The sequence below is a fragment of the Strigops habroptila genome, chromosome 5 (genome assembly GCF_004027225.2).
Source record: "Strigops habroptila isolate Jane chromosome 5, bStrHab1.2.pri, whole genome shotgun sequence".
In the NCBI taxonomy this organism is placed as follows: Eukaryota; Metazoa; Chordata; class Aves; order Psittaciformes; family Psittacidae; genus Strigops; species Strigops habroptila.
In genome coordinates, this window is record NC_044281.2 from 52,992,064 (window position 1) to 53,010,396 (window position 18,333).

The 18,333-nt window shown below is 44.4% G+C and overlaps 1 protein-coding gene across 8 annotated transcripts in view; it reads right to left on the minus strand.

Annotated features, from left to right (window-relative positions):
• Positions 1-191: 191 nt before the first annotated feature.
• Positions 192-18,333, minus strand: part of KALRN (kalirin RhoGEF kinase) — a 514,962-nt gene continuing 496,820 nt past the window's right edge. For 7 of the 8 annotated variants that reach the window (XM_030485889.1, XM_030485890.1, XM_030485893.1 and 4 more), the window contains 9 exons: positions 18,148-18,175; positions 17,513-17,684; positions 15,189-15,310; positions 13,566-13,697; positions 11,639-11,803; positions 10,670-10,748; positions 9,272-9,472; positions 8,221-8,359; positions 192-5,953 (listed from right to left, as the gene is read on the minus strand). In XM_030485889.1, coding sequence (XP_030341749.1) covers positions 5,408-5,953; positions 8,221-8,359; positions 9,272-9,472; positions 10,670-10,748; positions 11,639-11,803; positions 13,566-13,697; positions 15,189-15,310; positions 17,513-17,684; positions 18,148-18,175 — 1,584 coding nt within the window. In that variant the 3' untranslated portion in view covers positions 192-5,407. The remainder of the gene's footprint in view (positions 5,954-8,220; positions 8,360-9,271; positions 9,473-10,669; positions 10,749-11,638; positions 11,804-13,565; positions 13,698-15,188; positions 15,311-17,512; positions 17,685-18,147; positions 18,176-18,333) is intronic. The other variant, XM_030485895.1, reaches the window with a different exon arrangement.

The following is an 18,333-nucleotide window of genomic DNA, read 5'->3' on the forward strand; positions in this document are numbered from 1 at the left end:
TGACTGCCTAAACGGCAGCGTGGTTCCCGGGTTGGAGTACGCAAGGCTAAGGGCTGGCTGGAGCAAGAGTCCTTGCTCTAGTTTTCCGTGATCCCCCCGAAACAGATGACCTGAATAAAGCAATCGGCAAGCTCCGAGTCCCCAGAGCCTCGGAAAGGTTGCCATATGTGCGAAATAAGACTGACCCGGCCTTCTCTGAACAAGTGTATTTAATCAAAAAAGCCCAGAAACTGAATCGTTAGTATACTCTATTTATAGGAATGCAAGGACAGAAGATGTACAGTTGGAAACTACATCTGTAGGTGATCATACATACTGCAGTATAGTAACAACAACAGGGGACAGCAGGTACTCACAACAGTACACGAGTGATTAGACTTACAAAGGAAATATTTACAAACTTACCTTTACAAAACAACATTGTGTGCATACAAAATGAAATTCGCAATAAAACTGAAAATACATTTAAGGCAGACCAGCAATACACTGAAATAATTAAGGCTGTGGAATTACTTTGCACCTTGAAAATGCTGAGCTGTTAGCAATACTGTTTCTTTTTTCCTCCTTCGGTCGATTGTTGCAAAGAGTGAAAAGCATCAATACATTCCAACTGTTTGCTCTTATCTTGGTAAGTCTGAGATTTAATTTTTTATTTTTATTTTTTTTTTCACTATTGCATTTGCCTTCTGAAAGTTATCAAATACAGGCAAATTGGCCTCAGTGGCAGAGCAACACTGAACAGTTTGGTAGAAAGAGAAGTAAAAGCACCGGCATCAGAAGTTGGACATGAAGGTGAAATATGGCTTCTGTAGAGAAGATGTTTTTTTCACTAGCTTCATAATAAAGACTACAGTTACAGTGAATATTCAGGATCCTGACGCTATGGTAACACTCACCACTATACAGATCCCAGAACAAGAATTCATCACTTGATGGCAGTGTGCAGTCAGCCTAGTAAAATGGGATTTGATTTTGTTTCCTTGGGAAAGCACCATTTTCTTATGGGACATGAAAGAATGAGCTGGAAAATAAACCCACGCTGTGTATTAGAGGAGACTCTACCTCTGCAATGAAAGGAACAGAAACAAAACTGGGTGGTTATCCCCTGTGTGTGTTAATTATCTGTTAGACCTTTGTATACACAGACTAGCCTTTACATCTGTCTCTGAAGTTTATATTATCCCAGGTCACTTGATGCAGTCCCCTCATTGCAAGGGTATTAAGGGATGGTTATATATAGTCAGGTCATAACGTGCGGGTCTGCATTTAGCCTTTAGTCATGGTATTCATAACAAAGGCCTAATAGCATTGTCAGAAATGCTAATGAACTGCAGTGAAGCCACATCACTTGTACGGGTCAGTTGAGGGCACAGACTTTGTCTCAGCATTAATGTAGTTTAAAAGTAAAATATTTTTAAAGATTAATGTTACTGGGGGGGGGGAAGAGTAATTTAAAATAAAAAGGCAGTAAGACTAAACAAAACTTGTAGGTTCAAGTAGGAAGAGAGAAATTTCATAAATTTTAAAGCCTGGATTGCTTTAAAATACTAAAGCGTAAAACCCTGGACTGGCTGTGTGTCATCCCTGTGGTAACATGCATAGGGTGGTTGGCAGCTTGGCGGGGATCTCCTACAGGACAGCAAGTGCTCCGGACACCTGATGGGAGCTGGCAGTGTTATATGGGCAATCAGATTTCCTGTTCAATGGCCAAGAGTGAAACGGCCTGGCCTGGCTGTTCCAAGTGGAACAGAAAGAGGCGAATTAGTTACTCATCGCCACACGTGTTCATTAAATGTAGCCATCTTAAATAACGAGCGCTGCATGTCACCATGCCCTCCATTTGCTGTTTCACTGGTGCCCAGTGCTGGGGACACTCTGAGCAAGTGTACTTTGATGTCGGTGCAGGGTAAAAGCACCGTGAAGATGTCTGAAGGTGGTGATGGTGTGTATAGCGCCAGTCTGCACCGAGCTTGTGGTGCTCTGTTGCTAGTATTACGGCTGGTCATTCTGGCTGGTCATTCTAGCTGGTCTGAAGCTGCTACAGAAGCTAGAGGTTGCAGCTACCACCATACCTTCACTCGGCGGTCTTGGGAACACCCCGAGTGGTAAAGCTGAAGGTGGAAATCTTCCCCTCAGACACAGCTGCTCTTTGGGGAGGTTTATAAAGGCCTAACAGAGCTTTATGGGAAACTGTTTCCCCATGTTTGTTACAGGCAATATTTCATGCACAAAACTCCCCAGTAGCCAGAGAGTGCTGCAAAGGGGGTTGACTGTGGTGCTTCTCACCTAGTGGGCTTACTCCAGGCCTACTTCTGTACTCTCTATTAAAATGGAGTTGCAGTTTACAGCAGAGTTACAGCACCTGTTGGATTGGCAGAAAGGCCACAGGTTGTCTGAAAAAGACCTCAAGAGAGCATGGTCAGAGTACTTCCTCTGTACAGCAGCATTTCATTTCAACTTCATATTATTCAAGCAAAAGAAATCTTTGAGATAAAATGCAAAAAGGGTTGATAATCACAAATGTACTTGCAAGTACTAACATGTTCAGGTTTTCCTGAATGTGCTGTAGGAAGAGCGGTGCTCAGGCAGAGTTCTCTAACATGAATATGTAAGAAGGAGAACCATAGAGGAAAGCAACCCTGTAAGATTCAAAATCTTCAGAGTTCAGCACCTCCAGCTCTCTCCCTTGACGAGGAATCTCTTGAATCTGAGCACCAGTACCTAAACATGTATCCTCTTTAAGCCTTTAGGGGCTTTTTTCTGTTATTTGATAGCAACGGGAGACTCAAATATTCCCTTAAACAATCCAGCCTTCCCCCACTCCGTGCATCCAAAGTGTCTGCTGTTGCAGTTTGAGATGCGAATGCAGGAAGTAGCAAAATAAAATGCTAAATAACTCCAGATTTCACGTGATATATGAGAATTTGTTTGTATTAATGCCAAGCAGAAAGCCTGTGGCTTCAACTGTACCCACAGGTCTAATAAAAGCTGTGGGTTTTCTAAACCACACTTCCATAAACATTTTCGTAACGGCAGCACAATCACAGCACAAAGATCCAGCTTTGACAAATTGGAAGAAGTACAAACAGTCCTGAAGTGATGAAGTACCTGAGGTTGATGCTAATTAAAGACTCTCCCTGATGACTTCTGTCTGAAGAAGTTTTGGTTGCTATGAAATTGCATTCTTCACACTTTTGCTCAGTATGAGAGTCTGGACTTTGTCTAAGAGGTGCTGCTGGATTGCTTAGAAAATTAGCTGCGGCACTACAGAGGGGGACTGAGACAGATTTTAGCTCAAGCAGAAGGTTTAGCCTTCCGTGAACACCGTCTCTTTCAAGCTTTTCCCAAACTTCCCCCTGTATTAGATCTCTCTCCATTAGTCACATGGCCTTGCACACTGCTTCTGACTCTGCTTGGGCACCCGGGCTCACCTTTCTAACTGTAGCTCCCTGAACTCAAGGTCTGTTCTTGTATTGCATGCAGGCGGCGCTGAACATTTGGGTTTTTTCTGTGCCTCCTTTCTTCTCCACTAGCAAAATACTGACCACTCCAGCATACTGATGGAGCAAGCCAAAGAGAAGGGCCAGGTCTCCCTCCTGCTATGAAACTGAGCTTGGAAGTGGATCAAAACATAAGGGCTAGCAGAGCCCTAAGAATTTAACAGTACCTGCAGAGTATATCTATGACCTGCTGGCAGAGATAGCTTTTGCTCCTGCAGATACATTACTGTAGGTTCACAGTTGAGTTACTTGGATGGTAAATTAAATTTGACTCTTGCCCTTACAAGAGAGTCTAAACTGAGCACACATGTCAGATCAAGCCCTTTTCCTTAGGAAAACCTTTGGTAATAACTGACGTTTCCCATTACAGGCACAGCAACAGCACTCAGCACCGAGACAAAGTCCTCGCATGCCAGGGGTAAAAAACAAACCTCTTCAATCATCGCCCTACAAGGCTATAGAGTTTATGGCAGCAGGATGGGGAAGCCCCAGCTGGGGAGGTGTTTCCCCTCCCAGTCCACTGCTAGAGAGGAAGATCTGACCAGCCTATGAACTGCTGATTTGTCACTGCACAGTCCCTGCCTTGGTTATACTTAAGGCTGGCTCCATCACTGTAACATCAATGTGATGATGTTGCAACTTGGCTTGCAAGAGAGAAATGTTTTAATTGTGAATATTTTTTATTTTATTACAAATTAGGCTTTGGACATAAAAATATCCTCACGAATGCTTTGGTGATGAGGTGCTAATGGCAGCTGAGAGATATTTACAAGTTTGGAAATGAAACAAATGACATACTTTAAACACTGAAAACGATTTTCAAGCTGTAAGCACAAGGTTGAACTCACCACTCCTACTGCACTCTGAAAGGCTTAGATGGACTTTGGGCCAAGCAATTCTGAAGCTAGAAATGGAACAGGATCCTTTATATATATATATATTTATATATATGATACAACATATGTATACTGAAAACCTGTGATAGAAAAAATTGTCTTCATCATCATCATCTAGTTTACAGATACTGCAAAAATTGGTCATAGCCTTTTCTCAATGCACAGGTTTTGCAAAAGATTTCTGTACAGTGTGTATAAAATGCATTTAAAAAAACCCATCATGGTCCCTTTGTGCTTAGTCAAAACCAGCCATATGCTCCAGTGAATTCCTTGCCTTAATAACAGTTCCAAAAGGATGTTGACTTGACACAGCAGAAAGCCCAAGGATTAACGGGGGATTTTGGTCTGAGCACTACAACGCAACAAGAGTGTATCTAAGCCACGCCACCACAGAAGCTGATCCAGCAGTGACTAGGGCCTGATCTTGCATGTCCTACGCAGGCAAAGCCCCCACTGAAATCATGGCAGACCCGGGCACACAGGGCATGCAGAAGCTGTCTGTTAACCTGGAGTAGGCTTGCAATGATTTCAGCAAAAACTGACTTCAGTCTGGTTCTGCAGAACATGCTAAGGTCAGCCTAGTCTCACTCCCCCAACTATCCTACTCCTAATCTTTTGTACATTTTGAATTCCATTTGCAAGATCAAGAGGGTTTCTTGTAAGGCTGCCTCACAAAGATTAAGGCAACTGCAATTTTGGCTCCCGTCTCCAGTTGGTGTTTGCTTCCCGCAGACCTTTTTTTGGCGGTGGATGCAACACCACCACGTGTTCCAGAAAGAGCCCATCAAGGGGAGGGAGCGGGCACCTGCCACCGTTACCCCCTTTGCTCTTGTCCTGAGGAACTGGGCAGGTACTGCCACCTTCACAATGATTTGTACCCTGCAGTTAGGGAAGCCATGTGAATCGCAAACGCCGAATATGGGACTATGTACAGACAGATCTGCTTTGTGCCTGCTTGCTCCCTGCACCTCGCCTCATGACCAGCAGTGTAGGACCCCAGCCATGGAGGCATTATGTGCCTGGGTTCAGCCTGCTCATCAAGAAACTCTTGACACTGGGGACCGGATGCACGTCATACTGATGCTTGCGGCGTTCGATGAAGGAAGCCAAGCGGGAGGTATCCAGTGGGATCTTGGAATAGCTGCCATTGTGCGGCTGCAGCCAGGGGTGCTGCAAACAAGTGGCTGCCGTTGGCCTTCTCCTGAAGTCTTCCTGGAGGATAACATTGATGAAATCCCTGGCAGCATGACTCACATTGGAGAAGTACTCCGGTGGGAAGCTGAAATCTACTCTGCACACATTGATACAAGTCTCCTCTTTGCTTTCATCCAGGAATGGAGAGACACCACTTAACATGACGTACGTGAGGACCCCAATGCTCCAGATATCTGTGCTTAGCGAGACAGGAAGGCCTTGGATAACTTCAGGAGCTGCAAACTCCGGGTTTCCGAGGAGGTGGTGTACATGGTAATGACCTGTGATCTGAACTGCATCTTCCAAATCAATGATCTTGACACGAGGTACCGGGATTCTTAAATCAATGAGCAGATTTTCTGGCTGTTAAAAAGACAATAACAAGAACTTAACTACGTTATATTTTTGCAAATAAAATACATAGATTTTATTTAGGTTTAATAGCCAATCAAAACTTGCATTTAGTCAGATGTGCAAGGTACAGATCAGGAGAGTGAATGACAAGGAATCAGCTCAGCTGTTGCTTACACTGCTGCAAATCCAGGTCAGTGCTGAAGTTGCAATGACAACATCCTCTTCTGCATTACGGCCACACGCTGGGATTTTGCACTTTCTCCCAAATACTCAGAGTTTATTTTCCCAAACTAATCTCTACAGATGAGAGGCACTGACAGATTTTGAAATTTTTATAAGATCTGTATATCTTTGATCAGTTTATTTCGTTTGTTTATATGACAAGTGGCTACATTAATTTACGTAACTTGTAGCAGAAATGTTCTTCATAAGTAAATACTGCCAGGTATCCCGGGAGGGACTCTGGTGTGTGCCATTACTGTTGCTGTCAGTTAACATCCCAGTGTTCCCTTATAAACACCAGCACACAGTCATGCCTTCCAAGCCAGACTGCAATTATATTTCATCCCAGTTGGTTTTCCCTCTGTTTTATCAACTCACTCAGCATTTAAGATCTCTCCCCCTCTCTGTGGGACATACTGAGCATTGCCTATACACTCTCCTCTGGGGACTTACGATGGATTTTACTTCCTCTGTTGGCTCTGAGGTGATTTCTGAATTTACTTCTTGCACCCTCTCTAGACTCACTTTTCTGTCCTATAGCCCCTAATCCTCATGAATATTTTACTGCCACCTCATGGTTTTCTATATAAAGCAAAGTTCACTGCACTGCTGTTCTAAACTCTCTCCTTGCTCTTCTCTTGCACAGTCTGCATCGACAAAATCAACATGTTCTTGAGCAGGATCTTGGGACAACACAGTCCATGGCTAGGTCTGCTGTCACTACCAATGCATCTCCTGCTTCCCGCTTAGCAACAGAAGGTGCTTTATTTAGCAGCCCCCATGTGGGAGAACTGTAAATGGGTCACAGAAAATTTGCTTCCCACCTTGTCTGGGAAGTATCTTGTGATCAGGAATTCAGTGCAGTTTCTTACCTCCAAGTGATACCTACTTTTTTGACAGGCCTATAAAGACAGCAGAAAATACAAACAATCTTGCTGAAAGAAACCAGGATGATTTAGCCTTTTGGGACTAGTGCTTACATAAGGTACTGTACAGGAGGAATCTTTTTTTTTTGGTAGTGGTAGTAGGCAGCAGAAGAATGAAAGCGTCATTTCATCTGACATGCCTGGGGGTTGGAGAGTTGAGAAGAGACCTCCTTGTAGCTGGATTGTCCACCATACAAGAAAGTTAAATTCATCTCTCACTCTCCATTTTTAATTGACATTTAAATCTGAAAAAAAAATATTACAGATTATCTGATATCCCTGGCAACCAGAATCAGTGTTGCAGATCACAAAACTCAAAACACTTGATAACTTCAGTGTTATAACTTCAGTCGCTAATTCTCTGTCATCCAAGATAACTTGGGTATTGGTGAGGACAGCAGTACAATGCTGAATCCAGGACAGTACAGTACCTCCATTTGCTAACAAAAGTTGGTACAAGCTGTGCTAATATAACTGAGCATGGCATTGGAGAATGCCTGAATTTCTTCTCCACAATGCATCTTGTTCATCTTCTGATCTTCTCCCTGGGTGTATTTCCCACCCAGTTCCCCTCTCGGGCTCTGCAGCATAACGCAGCATGCTGTTTTCCTTTGTCCCTGACAGCCCTCCCCATCTCCTGCTCCCCTGCACTCTCCTCTCCCCTTGCTTTGGTCTCTCCAGGGCACTGCTGTGAATGCTCCTCTTCGCCTGCTCTGAGCTGCATGGGCACAAGCCAGCTCTGCTCAGGAAGCTTGGTAGCTAAGTTGGTACAGGTTTGAGCCCAAATAAATACTCCATGTATTTATCCTGTAATTCCTCTTCAGTCAGGTGCTAGTGACATCTTACTCTTGTCTCAGACATCCTCCTACTCCTTCATTAAATCCAGAAAATCCTTGAGAACAAACCAGTGAATCAAGGAAATAAGTGCATCTCTTGCCTGAAAGAAGAAAAAGACCTTGCACTGTAGGTCATTGAGTCTCTTCTCTAGTCAATAGGTCTGAAAGATAGTGCTTCTCCATTTAGTGATCATCTCTTTGGGGTACAGACTGCACCTCTTCCCTGTCTGAGCAGCTGGAAGCTCTCTGTACCAGGGCACTGAATAATAGCAGCATTCTCTTTTCTTCTTACCTTTATGTCTAAGTGAGCCACTCTGCAATTGTGAAGATACTGCAGGGCTTCCATTGTGTCTCTTATGTAGAAAGCAACTTTTTCCTCCATAAGTTCATCGTGGTTCATTAGATAATCTAAGAGACGACCGTCATCCATCCTACAAACAAATCAAACCCTGCACATGAAAGATCACATGGTATCTCTAGGAACAGTTAACATTTAAAAACAAAATTGCAATGGAAACTTCATGACCTAAAAATGGAGGAAATTAAAATGCAAGAGCTGATGAGTATTTAATGATATCTCAAGATACTGCAGGCCATGGAAGTGGTAGAATGATTAATCCTCAATTGTTATCTCTGGTCCTTGAAAAATTTAGCAACAGTCTCAAAGTAAACTCATTTGCTTAAGGATGGATTCAATAGATGGAGGCAATTCCTTTGAAAACAGATCCTCTTAATTATTTGTATTCATCTATTTATTTATAGAGCTGGTTGCATAATGCAGAAAAAAAATCACTGACATTTTCAGCTGGTAATATGTTCTGTGGGAAAACTAACCCAATAAAAGTTTTCCACCTAGTTTTATTTATTTTATTTAATAGATCACATATACTTTGTTGGATATACTGTAACAAAGAAGCATTCTGGATTTTGGTTGCTATTTCTCCTTATAGGGGCAAGCATGGTTGCTGCACAGATCTTTTCATCAAAAGGTATTAGAACAATGTAGGCTTCAATCTAGCTGTAATACATTTACTTGAATGTAAAAAGTGGACAAAACTGCCCAAGTAAATCTGATGCTATTCAGTGGGACAAACTAACTGCTGATACCATTACCCAAGCTTCACCAGAATAGAAAGCAGTTTCATTTGTCCTTCTGAATCGTATTTACTGTAAAGAAAAGGCACTGGAGGCTCTGCAGAAAATGGCTACTTCCTTTGATATCACAATCAATAAAAACCAGATGACAACATCTTTCCCCTGCTGAAGGCAGGGCGAATTTTATCCTGGGCTCAATAGAACTGTGATTCCTACCCAGACACTTGAATTCAAGCTCACATACTTACAGTTCCAAAACTAAGATGTAAGAAGTAGGAGACTCGTAGGTATCATGGACAGTGATGTACTGAGGATGCTGCAAGTGCTGTAACAAAGCTGCTTCATGTGCTGCCTGCTCTTTCTTTTTCATTTTTTTACTAATGAATTTTACAGCAACATCTTTCCGGGTGGCTTTGTGAACACATTTCTTTACTATGGAGAATCGGCCCCTGAAATAAACAACAAAAAACCCAGAATAATGAAGGGGCCTCATGAATAAAACACACATAATTTTAAATGCAATAACAGACTCATTTTCAAAGTGTTGTTTGGTTCAGCACATTGGTATTTCACAAGGAATCAGATCTAACAAGTTGTTCATAACCTCTTCCAACAAAGAGCCTCCATCTCTTACCCTGGATGTCGAGATTCTTTGGGGATTAGCGAACACTGAGAGCAAATGGTGTCACTTTGCTTTGTGCAGTCATACTGATGTCCTTTAACAATCTCCCCTGGGTTCAATTTGCTGCCACTTCTACAGGTTCCATCTCTTTTTTTTTAGCTGTGGGCCTCTCTTCTCCAATTGCTTTAATAGAGAGCCCAAACTTTCTCAGACAACGAAAAGCCTTGTTAAATAATCACTAACCTACCATTTTGTCTCACTGTTTCAGGCACACAGTAAGAAATTAAGAAAGAGCTGGCAGGAGAGCATTTATGAAACTCTTACAGACTAGTGCCTAGTACCAATCTTGAATGTAAAACTACTCAGTGAAAGCGTGTGCTGAACTTGGCCTTTTATTAATACATCACTCTTATTTCTACAGAACTAGAGACTCCTGTACTTTCAGCCCCACAATGACCCACCTCTGATCTCTGAGCTGAAGATCTAACTACATTAACCTGAATTGTTTGCATGCCCCTTATCTGTTGTCTGTGCAGAGCACTGAGGGCTGATAACATATTTAGCTTCTATTTAGGCTCCTGTCAGCTGACCGTCCCAATTGGCAAAGTGCTTTGGCATGTGCTTTAAGTCAGTTACATGCCTAAGTGCTTCAGCGAACTCAGTCTTTGAGGTTAAGCTTATCCAGAACCAGCAAATCATCATGACTTCAAAAGTTCACATCAAATCAGAGATGACAGAAGAGATACCAGCGAGAGCTACCAATGGTTGTCAGAGATTTGGCTGCCTAATTGTTCAAAAGTTTGCCAAGTTGCAATCCTCAAATCACAACTGATCTCAAAAAACAAAATTTAGACAGTATTTTAACCAGTCTGTATTTTAATCAGTATTTAATGGACAATACTCTTTGAAAGGAGCAGCCTTGTTCACGCTAACTACAAAGAGCAACTTAAACTTTAATCCAAAGAAAAAGCTTCAAGCCATTGTTTCGGTGTTTTATTGCAGTGATAAGCAGGGTTAATATTACCTCCCAATCTCATGCAGCTCTGCATAAGCGAGGTCAAAGTTTTCCTTCCATGAAATAGTGGCACCGTCAGCAGCAGAGTCTTTGAGAGAACAAAGCACATTCAGGAAAGCATAAAGTTAAAGACAGTTTCCTGTGGACTATAAAGGGCATATTTTAAAATTATGTGAGATTGCATTACTTAAAACAGCAAATATTATCACTGGGTGTCCAGTTTCATAGCGCTCAGGCACAGCTCCAATGTGTTGGACCACTAAAAGCCAGAGCTCCCCAGAGGAAGGTATGGATAAAATGGATTCAAATCTGCCCTTGCAATTTTGGGCTGAAAAGGGACACACAGACAGTCCAAGGGCATGCCTGTGTGTAACTGGGAGGTAGAGCTATGCTATATGAGCTCTCCTTTCATCCAGCACAGGCTATCCAAGCCAGCCGCACACCTAGTTATGCATTAGAGCTACTGAAACATGGGGAAATGTGAGCTCTGCTTTCAGCACTGTCATGAGTGAGCTGTACCCCAGATTCCTGCAGTACCATGTGCTGGGGACTTGCCTCCATCACGGCCACCTTATGCTGGCTGTGTTGCTCGGGGGCTACATTTTGAAAACTGACTTGCAGACCCCAGCTGGGCTGCCCAGCAGAAGCTGCTGGTGCTGCTGGCATTGCTGGAAAGGCAGGGGGAACACCAACCAGGACATGAAGCCTGTTGCCTAGAGGTAAAAACAAGAAGTGGTCTTGGGATAGAAAGCAGGGACCTGCTAGGAAACTGCAAGAAGTTCTGTGACAATGAGAGGCTGTGAGCCCTGCAAGTAGAGCAGAATTGAAAAACCTTTCTAGTGGCAGGAGCTGGCTCTGAGCATCTCCCAGGCTGTTTCTTGTATTCCTACCAGGTCCAGGATTGATGTTTTTATTGGGACCCATCAAAGCACACCATTACAGACCGTGCATCAGCCCGTCCTTGCTGTGCCCACTCACCGTACTCCGGAAGCCTCACAAATTCAGATGGGTCACTGGGCAAGCTGATCCCCCAGGGGTTGCTGGCGCTCACTCGAAACTGATACTGGCAGCCTGGGGCCAGGTCCTCAATGACAAGATATGTGTCCAACGTGGAGGCTACTGACTGCTGCCAGACCTGTGAGCCTGCGTTTTGTAGGGAGAGAAGAGTTAAAGGAAAGTCTCAATACATTAACTTAGAGCAGAGGCTTTCTCTGCCCAACTCGTGCAGTACCTTAGGAGGTTAAAATCCACAGAGTTTTTAAAAGGCAATGTTACAGCAGACTGATGTATTTCTGTTAAACCAGAACCAGACCACAGGAAGCTATTTGGTGTTGCAGCCACTTTCCAGTCTGGCTAAATGAGGGAAGAAGGAAATGCCCCTCACTTGACTGATAGTGATGGAAAAACCACAGCCCAGGGACAAGCTGATCTCTCCAGCAGCCCAGCTGTGGCTGTGTGCTACAAGCGATGTCTCAGGGCAGCGTGATAAGACAGGAATGGAGGGCTGATTTGATGACAGCTCTGCTGTGAGAGAAAGGGTAGCAGAAATACTGCAAAAATAGTACGGACAAGGGAGAGGCAGATGAAGCTGAGACCGAGAGTCAGTGCAATCCAAGCGCTCTTGAAGATTAAATCCTTTTTCAGAAGACGTGGTGGCTACAGCGAAACTAGGAGCTGCACGAGGAGAACCAGCATTCTGAGGTTCGCTGTGGGATTTTTGCAGATGAGCAGGACTGCAGCAAAGAAACGTGTGACTTTGTCATGTGTTTCTGCTCCGAACAGAAATAAACCCAGCTATTGCCTAATCTGTGCCATCCAAAGGAGCAATACTTTATTCATCTGCACAGGGTCACAGAACAGAAAAGGACCCTTGATACACTGAGGCCTGTCACAGCCTATTATTTCTTCATAGAATATATAAAATTTTATCTTATTTTCATAAGTTCAGGGCTTTTTACCTTTATATTATTTACCATGACTCACTTATTTTGTGTTGACTGTGGGCAAGTTCTCACTGCCAGGTCTCACAAGGTCAAAGTTGGTTTTACAGGGACGAGTCAGTGACTCCTTTGGAGTGGGAGGAATACTGGAAACTGAAAACTGCTGCTTTTTTGCTGTTTGTTTTGGTGGCTTTTGTTAATAGAAGAGCTTTTTCTCTTTCACAAAAATGCCAGTCACACTGATGGCACAGTGAGGGTCAAGGCAGACTATTTGCTAAGAAAGTATTAATATGACAGAATGATTAAGTTTGCACATTTACTAACATAAGGTAGGATTTTTTTAAGGATGAAGGGATAAAACCAGGCCACAAACCTAAGGCAAGCTTTACTGCCCAGGGGCCCTCTCACCCTTGCAGGAAGAATGCAAAAAGGGATGTAAATCATTTCACATGCCCTTTTCAAGAGCACATGCCTGTATTGGGAAAACAATGCATTTAATGTCTGTTTAATTCTTCAGGGGAAAAGGATTATTTGATTTAAGAACAAACAGATTTCAAAGCTGAGCTTGAAAAGTATGCAGGAATATGCAGCTCTATCCAGATTAAAAAGGAAAAACAAAAAAGATGCTGCTTTGGTTTTGCATTCCCAAGAAACATCCACCAGGAAGGAGGGATACCATGCTGGTAGAATGCAAATGATGAAGTGATGCCTTAGTGATGAATACGTTTTAGCTTAGCACGCTTTACTTGCCATATGTGACCAGATGAAACAGAAAAGTCTGTAACATGTGAGAAGTTGGACTGGGTGATAGAAGGGCTTCTTTTTGCCTTAGACTTAGGGCTGTGTGAGCAACAGCTAGTGGCACCCCAGTGGTGGCAAGGATGCTTTTGAGACCTGTTGTGCCATAAAGGAGATTTACTTTGTTCTCATTCTCCCAGCCAGTGAGCACAGATGAAACCACTTACCTTCTTCTCTGTACTCCACAGTGTAGCCTGAAATGGTGCAATTGCCTGTACTGGATGGGGGTAGCCAGCGTAGGATCACAGAGGTACAACTTCTCTCCTGAGCAATGGGGCGATTTGGGGCAGCTGGGACGCCTAGGGAAGAGAAAACAAGCACCAAATCCAGCATCACATCAACAAGTGCTAGTGCTTTATTCTGAAGATCAGGTGTATCAGGTACATTAGGTCAGCTGTTCCTTGCAGAGGGAGCATTCTCACTTACACTGGGTTACCAGCACAGCCAGAAGAAAGGCAATGTCACAGTCCCATTCACCTACCCACAAGGGTCTGATACTTACTTACTAGCAGTTAGGAGAGAACCATGCTACTTGTAAGCCCCACTGCCCCACATGGTCTCATAGTACTACAGCACAGAGGGAATTTCTTCTTGCTCACAGCAGGTGGTCAGCTGTATTGTGATGCCCCATAGAGCTCTCTGCGAGACTGGCTGGGAGAATCACCCCTCGGGTGTCAAGGATCTGTCTGCGCTCAGCTGCTGTAAAGGCAGAGCCTCTTCATCTGCCACCTTCCGCTATTTTTTGCTCCAGCTCAAAACCTGATGCAAAGCATACAGAACTGAGGAAAACAAACATCCACATGGACTTCACCAAGCAGCGAGTGAGGTTCTGCAGGTGAGGAGGCAGTTACTGTTGAAGTGTCCAAAAACGACACAAGCAGGGCATTCAGAGGGCTTCCGTGTGTATGGCGCTTGGTGTGTTTGGCAACAGATTGACAAATGACCAGTAATTCTTCAGAGTTTTGCTCAGGGCTCCCTTCAACTCAGGAGTAGTTAATGCAGCCACTAACGTGCTTGGATAAATTGGGGAAATTATATCTCTAGGGCAGTTTGCGAGACCAAACAAATTGACTTCTAAATGCTTGTGACACTCCTTCATCTGTAAGTCACCAGTTATACATTCGTCTCTGTGCCATCTCCTTCAAAATAGCAGGCACTCCCCATCTCTCATGTTAACAGATCCCTTCCCAGAGCTGGCGGTCATGAGCATCAACTCATTATTTCATATTCATTACAATTAGATGGGTCACTAATTACAGTGCTGAGAATTCAGGCTCAGAGACGTGTCTCTGAGTTGAATCCCCGCAGAACAGTTCACCCAGGCCAAATCTTACTCTCGCTTCCTCCTTTCAGGGGAGGCTGAAAGTTCTCGTCAGTGTCTCCCAGGTCCCCTGCTCCAGGCAGACACTAAAGCCCAGAGCTCCCTGTGGGCAGCTGGGGTGTCACCCTCCAAGGGCTGGGCAGCCCAAGGGAGCTCACCTTCCCCCGCTGACCTTACCAAGGCCCTGGGGAGCAGCACTGCAAGCAGGATGCAGGAGCTGAACCAGTGCCAGCACATTTTCATTTCCCAGATGTGATGCTTATGATCAGATGACTTAATCAAGCACAAAGAGTCTGCGGTGCCTTCAGCCATCAGTGGGAGTCTTGGCTGAGGAATGGCTGTATGATTTTAATGTCTTAATTCGCCTGGCACAGCTCCACATCCAGCTGCCTTTGCACTGGCTATTCCTGTGCTCCCAGCCCTCACCAAGGGACTCCATAATCCTGCGCGTTAAGGTCAGATGCACTACCTTGAACTTTGATGGTTGCAGAGGTTGATGCAGTTCCGTGTTCATTGGTTGCCACACAGGTGTAAATGCCGCTGTCCTGAGGCATCAGGTTGCAGATCTTCAAGCTGAGCTCCCCAGAGTCACTGTGGATGTGAGGAAGCCCTGATTATAAAGTGCTGCTTCATTTGCTAATGTTTTTTATACCAGTTCCTGTCCTGCATCATTACAAACACACGTGCACACAAATCATGTTAACTCATTTGACGGCACATCCCTCCAGCAATCTGGTACTCAAATACAACTGCTCCATATGTCAGCATTAGGCCATTAATGAAAGCTTTGAGCAGAATGGTCCAAATTGCCTGCCAGGCAAATCTATTTGTCTGCTGTGGCCTTAGACGAGATGGGGAAGGATCAGTCAAGAAGCAAGCAAAGTCCAGGAGCTGAACATTTGTTGTGCCTGTCCAGAGCTGGATGCTTAGACTCCATATATCTGGAAAGATTTCTCCAGTTACATCTTTCCTATCTTGGGAACTGCTGAGCTGTTGTGCCTCTGCAGTTAAGTCCAACACGTGCTGGACAAATTGGACTTTCTGCAGATGCAGAAAGCAGTCACATAGCTCAGGGTGCTGACATTTTTGGGGAGCTTTAGACCCTGGAGCATGTGCCATTGACCTAATGTGGCTGCTAGGAAGTCAGAAGGCTGGACACCTCACAACAACTAGGGATAAAGAACACCAGTACTGAGTTCATGAGAGATACTCAGTCTTTGGGCCTATCTGAGAAAATGAACAGCTCTACAGAGACTGGTGAATGTATAGCAGGTGAATTTATAGAAGACTAGTGAATTTTATAGCAGAATTTATATATTACATAGTCACTTTGGTTTGCACATTGCAGTCTTCAATACGCAGTTTCAGGGAGTTGGCCTGAATTAAAGGATTTTGCTTGCGTAAGTGCTTTAGCTGTACTGGAGACCCAGCTTAGAGCCAACAATAAATTTCCTTGATGGCAAAAGTAGTCTAGTTGTTGAATGCGTAATCTATCAGCAACTGCAGAAGGACATGGTTGATGGTATAACTGCCTGGATGCTGTGGCTTTTGCTAGTTCGACTATGCTGGTTTAAAAGAGGACAGAAATATCCCCTTCCCCTGCAATCCAGACACTCAAGCCAGCAAGATTTCTAAGACAGCCACCGGTCTGCTGAGCCTCTCCTTGGCAGGCAGTGTCTCCACCGAAAACCAAATACAAGTAACAAGACAATACAAGTGCTGATAGTGCACAGGGAGCCAATGCACAGGCAAAAAACTGTCATGGAAACCAGAACCCTGTACAGACATATCCCCCTATCCCAACCCCAGCCAGAGCCTGAAGATAAGGCACTAAAGATCTACTGAGTAATGGCTAAAAGAGATGATCTTGGGTGCTGTGGGGCAGCTGCACATGCCAGTGGTCTCTGAAGGAAGCTCTTGATCAGATGTATTTTTTTTTTATTGAACGTATGAAATCATTTCTCTCTTAGTGTTCATTTTTCACTTGCAGTGACTCTGTACTCCCTGGACAGAAATGCTGAAAAGTTTGTGTGAAAGATTGCCTCCTGGAGATTTCCACTGCAGTTTGGCCCAAATTGCTTATATAAGCTGCAGATGAGCATCCAGCAGCAAGCTGCTACCTGACCCGAATTCAACTCCAGATCTTTTGGATCTTCCCAATGCTTGTTGTAATGATGGTTTTCCTCCCCCCCTACCTGGAACATTATGACAAGAATCTTTCTGTCCAAGGACAGCCAGATGTAGCCTTCCCAGGAACACACATAAATGCTTTTAGAAACAGCTGAGGAAAGGCTCAGGAAAACTGCAGGAGTTACCACCCCTGCCCATGAGATGAGAAAATGCCCAGTGATACAGGTATTTCAAGTTGGTGAAGGCTTGATCTGCTGGACTCCTCGTGCTTCCAAAGGTAAGCATGGCACCAAACTCCAGCAGAGAAGCCCCAGCAACACAGAGGCAATATTATCCAAGTTAGTATGTTGGAAACATTCTGGCTTCTGGCCTGCAGCTGGCTCAGGTCAATGGGAGCAAGCACACGTCTGCCAGCAACACGCTTTGTGGATATACCATATGATAGAGGGTATATAGCTCAGGAAATCATAGAGCTACCTGAACCCCAAAGTCTGACACATATCAGCTAGAAGCTGATATGTGGTGCACTGATATGCTGAGATGCCATGCCAGACTTGATTAACTATATTTCTAATGAGTCTTGTAGCCTGGCTGGTGCTACAAATTTGAGGACAACACGACCATCATGACTAGCTATGTTGGGATCCACAGACAGGTCCTTACCAGGATGACACTGTGTAAGTGGCCATGCTGTTGTCATTGTCAAGAATGTTTTGATCTGGCCCTTTCCAGGTGATACTTGGTTTGGGCCGTCCACAGACTTTGCACTGCAGTATCACTGTGTCACCGAGCAGGCAGGTGATGTCCACTAATGGCACAAGAAACTCTGGAGCCACTGGAAAAAAACACGGGACACACACATGACACCATGTTTTAATCTACAGGTGAGGATGTTCCCCGTACAAGTCCAGAGAATACATTATAGGACCAGTGATGAGATCTGGGTCCCAAACAGCTGGTGGTCCTGGGATTAGGTTACCAAAACTCCCCCTTCACTAAAAGCCAGCTGTTGGCAGCTCAGAGAAGGAGGCAGCAGGGACTATCCATCCCCCAACCCTGTGCTCTGGAAGGAGGGTGAGACTGTGTGAAGGCAGGTTTGGCGTCCAGCCTCGCCTGTGGCCCCAGGCTGCCTCAGCCGAGCAGCCATCAGGAAGACCACTTGCCCTGGGGACCAAGCAGCAGAGAGCTGCCTTTGCTGTAAACACTGGTGGATGCAGAGCATGCTGCTGCACCGGAGTAAAGCACAGCTGCTGACCTGCCCCTCAGTGCCAGCCAGTGCACAGCTGTCCTTAACTTACCTTCTTGAATGAAATTGGGGTTGATTATCTGTAAAATACAAAGAAATAAAAGCATTTATTTTTCTGGACAGTGACAGAGATATCTGTTTTCACAAGGTACCCTAGTGACCCTGACCAGAACTGCAGAAGCACTGACCAGTGGCTACAAGCAACCTCTTAACAGCTGGCAGGTGCAGCAAGCTCTAG